Source organism: Hypomesus nipponensis, chromosome 7 (genome assembly GCF_054491055.1).
Source record: "Hypomesus nipponensis isolate SF chromosome 7, ASM5449105v1, whole genome shotgun sequence".
NCBI classification, from domain to species: Eukaryota; Metazoa; Chordata; class Actinopteri; order Osmeriformes; family Osmeridae; genus Hypomesus; species Hypomesus nipponensis.
The window spans coordinates 12,633,345-12,645,292 of NC_140367.1; the positions used below are offsets into that span (position 1 = coordinate 12,633,345).

General features: G+C 40.3%; 1 protein-coding gene and 1 long non-coding RNA gene across 3 annotated transcripts in view; one reads left to right on the forward strand and one right to left on the reverse strand.

Annotated features, from left to right (window-relative positions):
- ttll12 (tubulin tyrosine ligase-like family, member 12) overlaps positions 1 to 7,139 on the forward strand; it is a 40,675-nt gene extending 33,536 nt beyond the window's left edge. For both annotated transcript variants that reach the window (XM_084701112.1, XM_084701113.1), the window contains 3 exons: positions 76 to 144; positions 2,098 to 2,236; positions 6,809 to 7,139. In XM_084701112.1, the coding sequence (XP_084557238.1) occupies positions 76 to 144; positions 2,098 to 2,236; positions 6,809 to 6,960 (360 nt within the window). In that variant the 3' untranslated portion in view covers positions 6,961 to 7,139. The remainder of the gene's footprint in view (positions 1 to 75; positions 145 to 2,097; positions 2,237 to 6,808) is intronic.
- On the reverse strand, positions 7,125 to 11,851 carry LOC146276858 (uncharacterized). The gene is made up of 2 exons (XR_014762419.1): positions 11,783 to 11,851; positions 7,125 to 11,292 (listed from the first exon to the last, which is right to left on the reverse strand). It is a non-coding gene; the product is annotated as an uncharacterized LOC146276858 (long non-coding RNA).
- Between the last annotated feature and the right edge of the window lie 97 nt (positions 11,852 to 11,948).

The window sequence follows — 11,948 nt, forward strand, 5'->3', positions numbered from 1 at the left end:
GGAATAAATCCAGTTTAAATTCATGTGAAATTGCCATAGATGATGCCCCTCTTTTCATTATTCCTTTTTGCCAAGGTACACTACGATGAATTCATCCCCATGTTTGAGAAACAGTATCCACAGTACCCATGGAAGGATGTGGAGGTAAATATGCATATTACATTCTCAACCCTATTGAGGTAAATTTGACTCCCTGGTTTGTTGAGTCTGTAGTTCTGAAGACTACCAAGTAGCACGGGTGACCAAGCGACTGAGACTCGGTTGTGTTTAATATCAGCTTGCAGCAGTAAGTGTGCCAGAGCATTTGAGGTCACATGGAAATGGAGAACAGATAAACACATGCAGGGTTAGCCACAATAATAGCATGTAGGGTGACACTTAGGACAGCATTCTGGAATGTTGTGTGTGGAGAGGACTTATCTTTTAGATAAACATGCCCTCTAGTTAAATGTCAAGGTAACTAGTAACTTGGCAGGTCACTATGCAACACTGGGTAAAGGCTGTCTCTAATAACATTTATCAACAGTTTGTGATTGGATATTTCAGAGTAAATTTGGTTTAGCTGTCTGCTAAGCTAAGCAAATAAAAACATTGATATGTTATTTTATTATGTAGAAACACATTTTTGGTAATCATGCAAATATCAAGCAATAGTCTGCTTATCTTCTGGAAGAATGGTTTCTATTCCCCCACGGGAAGTGTGACTTTAGGTTTAGTTTCTAGGTTAAAAGCAGCCCCTAGAATTACACATATAGATTTGGGAATGTGCTTTGTGCCACTCTTGGAGAAGAGGAGAAGCAGCTGATGGTCTCCAAACTCAGTTAATTATTTGGGTGCCGTTTCCCCTGGGCGTTAAGTTGTGGAATGTGTACTGTTTAAGGGCATGTTTTGGTGGTTACTATATTTTTTTACTGTCCAGCTCATGTATATACTGGCCATCTGAGAGCCATGTTTTTCACTCATGCCAATCACTGTGCCTGGCGTGGTGACGTTATCCGAGCAGCTCAAGCTAAAAAACAAAGTAAACTCTTTTCATTGTGGGGCTTTCCTTGGCCGATCTTCTGACAGAAAATCGTCTAACATTTGGTCAAGAGAAAACTCTGAGTGGAATATCTTTCAAAATCAAGGCAGCTTGACGGTTTATTCAGCAAAGCAGCCATTGATACAGGAATTTAAAAAAAGCCATGGACTTTTAAGACCCAGCACATATTTATAGTCAACATGAGGAAATTCCCCATACAACTATTTCCCAATACTACCCCACAATCTTTCCACAGTTTATTCCCATTTCCATGAATTGTCACATGCACAAGCCCCCCATCTCTCCAATGTCAGCCCGACCTGCTCTCGCTGTTCCCTTTTCTCCTTTGTTTGAGGATATGGTTGTTCCCAAAGTGATAAAAAAGGAGAACGAGCTCTTTTCCCTGGCTCTTGTTATTACTTTTCTCCTTCTAACTTCCGGCAATACCCCTCTTTTCCTCCTAAACTAAGACATGGAGACATGGTGTTTCCTTACTTATGGCACCATTCTCTAATTTTGTTTACAGACAACAAAAACAAATTGTCAGACAATAAATCCCTGGCCCTCGGCCCTCGGCCCTCTTCTATATTTATAGGCATCCCTCCATATTAACCTATTGTACATAAAGTCAGCCACAACATCTCTCAGACATGAAAGTCAGAGGGCAGAATTTGAAAATTGTAAATTTGCAAGTTGTTTCGGATAATAGAAAGTATGTTTAAAGTAATAATAAGTGCAATGTGAAGTTAATTAATTACAGAACACACTGCACTTCTCGGTATTAGTTAATCTGTGGAAGTCTGGGTGCAGTCTCACCCTTCTGACCACGGCTCAAGCCCTCCAACTTTTGACAGTTGGACACATTAGTGACAGCGTGGTTTCAAAATAAAAAAAATTCTGCTGCTTTTCACAGGTCCACATTTAGTATGCTTGGGTCGACTGGAAGCAGATTTGTTTTCTTTTAGGCCTTTGACCATATCCCGTTCCTTTGGTGCTATGGTTTCTGTCTCTTTCTTGCACTCTTATCTGTCACATCCCTCATTCCCTCCCCCGTTCCCTCCCTTCCTTACTCCCAGGAGGAGGTGTTCAAGGCCTTCAGCGAGCTGTTCCAGGTGGCATCATCGCGGCCAGCTCCGTATGGCATCTGCCCCTACCCGTCCTCCAGGGCCATCTACGCTGTGGACCTGATGCTCAAGTGGGGCATCGCTGAGTCAGGTGAGCATGCCACTGCGATTCTTACAACACAAAAGAAGGGTATTTGTGTCCAAACGGCTGCTATCTGACTATGCTGACAATGTTCAATGCTATCCTCTGATATGCAGAGTTTTTGTATGAGAGACTTGTCTCTTTCTCCGATCAAGAGTTCACACAGTGAGGCCCAGTTCAGTCCATGTATAGAAATGTGACGGCTGTCTAGACTCGAGGGAGATATTAAGAAGGAAATATGCATGAACAGACTTGTATGAGTTACGATGTTGTCACATACTTGCTGACCATTTGCTGTGCCTTGTAAGGACACGTTTTGCAGAAACTATAATTGTACTGACCTATTCATTGTATTTAAAGACATTTGTGATCTCTGTGCTTCACTCATCTAACCACTCTCTCTTGACTGGTTACGTGATAGGATGGATTTCTGTCAGAAGGCAGGCCAGAAGTATGCATGACAATGAAAAGGGTTCACTTTGTTTATTAGACAAGCTCGGATGATATGCCCTCTTGACCTCACCAAGACACAAGCCTCTTGTATACACAAATTCTGCATATCAATACTTGATCCGATATCATTCTAATAAACCGACTGACGTCATCCTCCCTACCCCCGTCTCAACAAATAAACAAATACACGTCAGTGGTTCTCCTTTAATAACAGCAGATACGAGGGTGGCTTCTTCGTTCCACAACTGACACTCCACAATAAATCACAGAGAATCACATTTGAAGTCTGCGGATCTACGTTGAAATGCTCCTTATCTCTTTGTTTGGACATTATGTGGCATACTCTCCTTTCACACCAAATGGTATTTCAGCAAAGAGCAAAGAAGCACAAAAGTCTAGCTCATGGCAAGAACTAACCCGGAAGCCCAGGACATTTGCTCATTCTACAAACTGTCCCAACAGCTGTTTAAAAACTTGAAAAAACAGTATCTCCCTCTCTCATGCCATTAAAGAGTAAGCTCCTCAGTTTACAACATGCCACAAAACGTGATAACAGAATATAAACAAAAACTAAACAGAATAATCAAAAATATAACAAACATAATTTACCATTGCATCTCACTAACCCTAAACAGATCAAATTAAGTTCTAAACATGGACCTACATATCACTTTGACTCAAGAGTTAAATATCCCCCCGTACATGCACCAAACTTTTTACAGTCTCCAAGAAGGTATTTTACCTGACTTTAAGATCTACACTCCTAATTGGAGGTAAGAAGTAACTGTCTTACTTTAACAGCAGGTAATTATACTTTTATTGAAGCATCTTGTTTAACTGTTGAAAGTCACTTTCATTTTGTTTCCTGATGTTTCCTGTTTTTCTTCCTGCCATTCTGTTAGTCACAGTAGTCAATTTACAGAGCAAGATATCAAACAGCCATAACATTATATTAAAGGACTGACAATGGAATTACGTCAAATGTAATTAAGTGTTACAAATAAATGAATTCTTGTTACCATCTGCTTCCACATATTTAGGCAAGACTGCATTCAATACCCCCAAAGGAATTTCCTTTTCTTGCAAGTCTTTTCCTCTCTCTCTATCTGTCTCTATAAATGAAGCCAAGTTTTTTAAAAGGTTCCCTATCCCAGGTCCATGTTTCTTTTCTCAGCCTTAAACATGAACAGATCAGAGAACGCCTACTATAACATATGTAAAGACACTTACAGTAAATACAATTCAGAAATTTCTATCAAAGATCCTTTTAATCCCTCTGGCTATAGGCCCTAAAGTCACAACCTTTTTCTAACCTCAGCAAACACCAGACAAAAACAAACTAACCATCAAGGTCAGAAAGACCATCCTGATAGGATCTAATGATGATATTCGTATTGAAGATTTTACCAGGGAAGTAGGTAGATACGCAATTTAAAAGTTTGATAGTTTATTCATAACCCCTAAACGGCATGTAACTCACTTGCATAGATCTTGTGTGTGTGTGTGTGTGTGTGTGTGTGTGTGTGTGTGTGTGTGTGTGTGTGTGTGTGTGTGTGTGTGTGTGTGTGTGTGTGTGTGTGTGTGTGTGTGTGTGTGTGTGTGTGTGTGTGTGTGTGTGTGCATGCCTTGCAATGGAACGTTACAAAGTTCCCAACCCCACTAGGTGACAAGCCAATGGTCACCAGACCTCAAGCCTCCATCAAGCCCTGTCACACAGTATATCTCCTTTAAACAAACAAACCCCCAACAATCTTCTAGGCTTCAGCAACACAAATTCAAATGCTCACCCTTCCCCCAAGGTAGCAAGATAAGGATCTTCCTGTTTACGTAAGCCTATAGTTCATTTGGGGGTGGCCTCTCTCTGCACACAAGGGATGCTAGACACAGGATAATTGTATACAGAATAAAAGGTTACACTCTTAATTTCTCTGACAGTGCCCAATGCACTACTTTTCATCCCCAGTTTCTAGACAGGAACAGAAGGCTTGAATTAACATTTTCAAAAGGAGGAAGTTGTGGTACAAGTCTACGGTCAGACGGGCAAGTGGCCTGACAGTAAATGGAAACTTAAGCTATAACTGGTTAAGCCAAAAAACATTCCAGAACGTTGTTCCCCAGCAACAATTGGATGCTGTTTTTAAATCAATGCCATCATCATAAAAAAATAAGAAAAAAACATTTATTTCATACTCCTTAAACAACATCTTATATTCTATGGTTGGATTTGGGGGCCCCTGTCTCTACAGCTGCTGATTAACCCTTGTCATGTCATCATATCTGTTGGTTGACCTTTTACATGTCTCCATTTTGGGCTGGGCGGTAAGACGGTATATACCGTGCGACGGTAGAAATGTGTCTACCGGGAGAGATTTGGCTATACCGTTTCAACCGCGGTATACTTTTATACTATATTTTTGTTTTACATGTGTCAATTAAATGTCTGGTGGTTGTATTGTATATCAGCCATCATATAAATTGCATTCTTGCAATATTTAGAATTATAGTTTAACTTTGATTTGATTTGCTATGTTTGTTTGACCTGAAGCACATTTGCGTTGGTCTGACGGAATTTTTGATGTGGAGTGTATTTTGTCATAGGCGGACCACATTCATGCCGATGCTAATTAATTATATACTTGACGACCCATTCTGCAGGTAACCAATTCGATTTGTTGTCCAAGTTTCATGTCTTGTGCTGTAAAATGATTGTTGTAAAATTGCACTGGTGGCGTTGCTAGCATTCTTCATCGAGACTGAAGGACTTTAATTGTTGTGTATATTCCAATATGTAATGATAGTATTCAATGACACAAATCTGTGTTCTAGAAAGAGTGGTTTGGAGTCACAGAGGTCCAATAATATCAGCTTTAATGCAGCAGTTGGAAATCAACAAGAGCTCTGGGGTTGTCTACATTTCCCTACCAGCAACAGAGTTTGGGCTGGTTCACGAAGTCCAACGAACTATCTGTCCCTGCCCCAGCATATATTATATAGTGCAGTAAGATAAAAAGATGAAAAAAGGGTTGAGCTTTCTCATGCATCAGGGAGTTGTTCTTGCTGGCGCTTCCCACCTTCTCGGGTGCCGTCTGAGCCCGGTTTCAAGGTTGCTTCTGGAATGAAGAGATTAAGACACAAAATACAGCCTGTTCCCCACACCTTGTGTGAGACACAATGTTTAAGCCTAAGCAAACTTCTAAGTTCATAAGACATAACTTTAATAAGCACAATGCATAACTTTAATAAGCACAATATATTCTTTAAGACTAGTGAAACTGAAAGTGAGGTCATGCCGGGAAATATCAAACTGAGGCTTTAACATATCGACCAAGCTTTAACGAGGTTGATAAGTTATATGGATAGTAAAACTCAGACTGAAAGCTTTCCCTCATTTTGAAATTTACGTCGGAGGGCATTACACCACGCAGATGGCATGACTGCGCATCAGCCAATCGGAACGCTCGTACTCATAACTTTGAGTCTTTTGTTTTTAACTGAAGTGTTGTCTCATGTGAGGCAGTTGTTTTTGTTTGTAATAAATAATGGAGTGTGATGATGAAGTAGGATATGGTTATTTTGTACCATTTCTTAATTGAATTTACAGAAAAATTACTATACCGTGATATATACCGTAACCGTGATAACATTACTCATACCGTGATAGGGGTGGGCGACATGGCCAGAATCTCCACTTGCCAAAAGAAAAACATTTATCATAGGACAAGTATAAAACAAATGAGGATATCAGAAATGATAGTTAACAATACATTTCATCACCTGCTCAGTGCAAAGAGAGAAAGAACTTGACAGAGATATTCCCATTCCATGACCTAGTAGCATACAGAACCTAATGTGACCTACTTTTTGGTAAGAACATCTCTTGCCGGTTTGTGACAGGTGCCGATAAGTGTTAATGTACATGTAGGACCACATTAATGTGTGAGACCATTGTTGGCATGCCAGCGGGCCGGTGGTCACTTGTTTCAGTAATTTGTAATAACTCCTGAATGCCACAGCAATGTACTTTCCATAAACTTCCACAATCCAGAAGCCCTTTCATGTAGAAGGGCATGAAGACCCATACATCACTTGTCGAGAGACCATGACTAATCCCAGAATCCCCCCCCCCAGGTGAACGTGTGATGAAGCCTCAGATCCTAGAGGTCAACTTCAGTCCAGACTGCGGCCGGGCCTGCCTGTACCACCCAGACTTCTACAACCACATATACCAGACCCTCTTCCTGGACGAGCCCAACAAGTGCCCCGTCACCCAGATCATGTGACCTGAGACCTCTGACCACTTCCTGTCAGCAGTTGTGAAACTTGACATGAGGAGAAATTGTCTGTTGGTTGTCCTTGCAGTGCTGTCTTTGAGTTGTCAAATAAACACAAACAGAAACAGACACATACTCTATCACAAAACAAAGTGTACAATTTCATTAAACCATGAGGAAAGAAACAACATGATGTGGTTTATTATGAAATTCCAATGAAAATGTACATCATGCATTGTGACATTGTTACTATGCCAACACCTTTATTTCTCCTGCTAATAACATTAAAAGTACTGTAAAAAAATATATATTAATGAGCACTATTAAAAATACGCTTGCTGTGTTAATTGTACTTTAGAATTGACAGTGATGTATTGCTTTGTCACAACCTCGGTTTGGACATTTATGTGCAGGGACATTGCACTGTCAAAGAAAACACAGAAATGATCAGAGAGTGCAACATCAGTCACAGCAACCTTGGAAATGTTCAGACCTTTGGTGATGATTAGGTCTACAGTGTGCCCCTTGTTGTGGGTGGGACCTGTTACATGCTGAGTCAGATCATAGTTATAGTTCTGTAGACCCTCTGTCCTGGGGATTATCAACATGGATATTAAAATCGCCAACAATGACAACACAATTAAATCAATGCACAGAGTATACACAGCAGTTCACTAAACTCAAAAGTTGCACAGTATTTAGGTCTGAATTCAGAGCCACATATTCAAAGGAAGTAAAATGACCAAAATACATCTGCTTGCATTGAAGAGAATCAGAAAATAAAATAGCAACTCCACCTCCTTTCTTATGCACTCTTGTTTCACTCATGAAACTGAAGTTGGGAGATGTTGATTTAATAAGAGCAGCTGCACTATTATCTTGGTCTAATCAAGTTTCAGTTAAAAACAAAAAATCAGGTTTGTGCCTAACAATAAAATCATTGATAAAAAGAAAAATTCCTGACAGAGACCTGACATTTAATAAAGCTATTTTGTATGTGTTCAAAGCTCTATTTGCCCAATTTATTTAGACAGGCTGGCGAGATATGCATGTTAAAGTTGATAAATTTGCAGATTTAATGTTTGCTTATCCAGGTCATCAGATTTAGGCTCCTGCGACAATGGAGTGAATCAGTTTTAGGGTTGGTTGTCAGGGAGGTGTTTTGCTGATTTTACTTTTCCCAGCTGTTCTCGGCTGTGTCCAGCTGCATGCAAGGGTTGAGAAATAGTTCTGCCTATGTGGTATAAAGGTTTGTTTAAGTTTGGGATTTACTCTGCCATCACTTGTGGAATGTGTTTCCTGGGTCGGGAGGACAAGTTGGTTGAGCTATGCAGGGGAGAGTTAGCCAGCAGATGTCACCTCTGACCTTAGTGGAGACAGTGACCATTGTGGAGGCATGAATAAACCAAAAAGGGAAATGTTTGAAGTTGGTCACTTGAGATAGTGGTCAATCCATTGTTGGGGCACTCCTTTAAAAATCGAAGCTGAAGATAGGTTAGGCATCAGAACTTGTGATACACCTGTTTGGGAGTGCGCTATTTCTGATCCCATCTGATTCATGGCCAGATGGTTTTGTGTTATTGTCTTATGTTTGTGTTGAAGATGGTTGTTTCTGTGTTCAATTGTTTGTTCGATAATACATGTATTTGAAAGATATCTTACCCATTTTTATTTCTTCAGAGATACCACCACAATGTTTTTTGCCGACAGCGTCAGAGATCTGAACAGCACAAGGCTCCTGTCCTGTTGTGAGTTCTTCTGCCAAAAAGAATTATTTAGACCACTTCCTACTGAGGAAATAAAAATTGTATTTTGTGAGAGAAACAAGAAAGTTAGCTGACAAAGGAATTGGAGATTCTACTATGTGCCTTGCCAAGAGAGGGTGTAAACAGTATGTCATACATTTATATATTTACTGTTGTAACATGGAGAAGACTTCACAACGTTTTGCTATGCTCTGTTCTATGCTCTACGAACTGCTGAATGAAACCATTGAATAAAGAACTAACATTTCCTGAACCTGTCTGAAAACGTGATTCCACAGAAATTTCATAGCAGGTATTAGTGAAGGAATTCCCTCACACCTAACAGCATTTCAAAAGATTCCAGGAATTACAACATAACATCCACTTACCCCTCATTCCCATCCCCCATATTGGGCCTTTATACACTTGTTAGGATGATGTAAATCGGTGGCTGGAAAGATGAACGACAATCAAAAAGGGTTGACTTGGTTGATTGGAATGAGTTCGGATCATCTAACCAGTCAAGGCAGAGTGGTCAGATGAATACAGCAATGGGTTACAGACAACCTTATCTACAATGGAATAGACAAGATCAAATATAGATTCCACAGAATATTTATTTACTGGGCACAGTTTGTTTATATCATTGGAAGGTCCTACTTGCCATTGTTGGCAATATTTGAACAAGTTGTTATACTGGCTGAAAAGAATACTGTTGTGTATGACATCTTCGCTCTGAGGAAGAGAAACCACTGCACCCAAATGTGGTTAAGCAGAAGCGGAACACCCAAGGAATATTCCTGTTTGTCTTAATTTCATGCCTTAATTGCCTTAACATGCCTCAAATAAGCTGTTTGTTTGATCTTTGCATTGCATGTATGAGGAGCAGGTGTCAAACACTGTTGTAAACAAAGCATGGAACTTTCCACAAGCTTTAGACCGACTAGTTGACATTCAAAAGTGACAGACTTCCGCTTCCCCATGGGGAACCAAAAAGTCTTGTCTCCATCCTGTCAGCTTGTTCAGAACATGTATAAAACAACTACCGTTTACTGTGAAGCTTTTAGACAACTGTAGCCATTTATACTTTGCCACACTGGTAACTGGACCTCACATCATATTAATACATGAACACAAAAACCTAAAAATAAATTAAAAATACATCACATAGAACACAAGCAGAGAAAAGATAACATGACGAAAAAAACAAAAATATCCATGTTAAAGACGACGATTAATTCTTAAAAGCCAGCACTTCGACTTTTATACTTTGACACAATTCACAGCGCATTGCCAGGAATTGTTTTTGACAATGACAATTTCTCCCTCATATTTGAACCCTCATAAACCCTACATCACAAACCAGCAGTGAAATGTTGGAATATTGAAGATCGACGCAAAGTTTATCATCAAAGTGGAGTAGCCTGGGCCTACATGGATTTTTTTTATGGCCCCCAGCACGTAGCCTAATATAGAAAGACTATTTTTTTTTAAAAAAGCTTAAATATAGCTTAGGCTATGTCATTATGAACAATCTATCATAGAGCCAATCTGGCTCTGTCCTGGCGCTGGTCCTGGGCGAGGTTGGAACAGCTGAAAATAGCTGCGAGGCATTGATACTAGAAGATTAATCTAGAACCCAGGGCAACTAATAGGCTACTCACCCTTTAATAGAAGATGTGTATGTCCACACAAATTCAAATAACAGTCTTGAACTGCTCGAGTAGGCTACAAGGTTTATTATAGAGCAGGAATACACCAAGGTTGTCTGTGGAGCAGCTGACTAGGAGTGCGTCTGCTTCTCTCTTTATAGGCCAGGCTACTACTCTGACCTGTCTCCTTCTGAAAAGCTAATACAACCCAGTCAGCACCCAATGCCATCTGCACTATTGTTTCCCAGTTACGGCTATGCATTAATTCTTCCTTTCATGTTACACTAAGTCTACCTGTGTCATTTCATTTTGGCATCTTCGGATATAGCTAAGTAATGTAGGTAATGTTGAGAATGTACGTCGGACCCACCCATATTTTCCACCTAACATTGCACTGTTGACACTTGCTAGAAAACAATCAAACCGTTTCACTCAACAAGATTTAATTGGGAGGAATTGTCATTGCCAACAACCCATGGCCCATGGCTCCAACCCTCACTGGTTGGACTTAATCAAGCAGTCATCCTAAATTTAACGCAATCAAATCATTCAATGAGAGAAACAACACCATCTGTTTCTCTCATTGTTTTAATGGCAATGAATTGTGAAAATGCATATACATTTGTTGTGAACTGCTCATCCAAACAAATCTCTACACTGCACGTCTTGGGTTATGAGCGATACACCAGACACATTTCAACTTCATACATTGCCTTGTTCTCAAAATCATTGAGCCACAGACACACAAACAGACAAACTGGATGGTTGTGGACTGGTTGTGAAATCCACCCCCACTCAGCCTCATCACCCTGTGCGACTCCCCAGTCAACACGGTGGAGTCCTTCCGCTTCCTGGGCTCCATCTTCTCCCAGGACCTCAAGTTGTATCTGAACATCAGCTCCCTCACCAAGAAAGCACAACAGAGGATGTACTTCCTGCGGCAGCTGAAAAAAATTAAACCTGCCTAAAACAATGATGGTGCACTTCTACACAGCCATCATTGAGTCCATTCTCCATCTCCATCAGGAACACTGCTGCCACTACCAAGGACAAAACCAGACTGCAGCATATCATCCACACTGCTGAAAAGGTGATCGGCTGCAATCTGCCTTCCCTCGAGAACCCTGAAGCGAGCAAGAAAGACTGTGGCCGACTCCTCCCACCCTGGACACACTCTGTTCCAGCCATTCCCCTCAGGTAGGAAGCTGCGGTCCATCAGGACCAAAACCTCATCATAACAGTCTGAGGACTCCCATGTCATTAAGTCCATCAACAGTAATATTTCACTTATTGCTCTTATTTTATATTTTACATTGTATTGAATTGTTTTAGAATTATTTAGACTGTTATACTTTCTCTACTTTAAAATGATTCTTATATGTTTATCGTATGCGCCTTCCTGCCACAGTAAATTCCTTGTTTGTGTGAACTTACATGGCAAATAAAGCTCTTTCTAATTCTGATCTTGTCACTGTGTAAATGTGCAAACGCATAGGCCCAGCTGCTAAGAGGTAAGATAGCTTTGGCATAGTGGTTGAAAAAATTGGGGTAAACAACACTTGTGTTTCATGTCAAAATCCAGACATGTGACCTGGGTTTT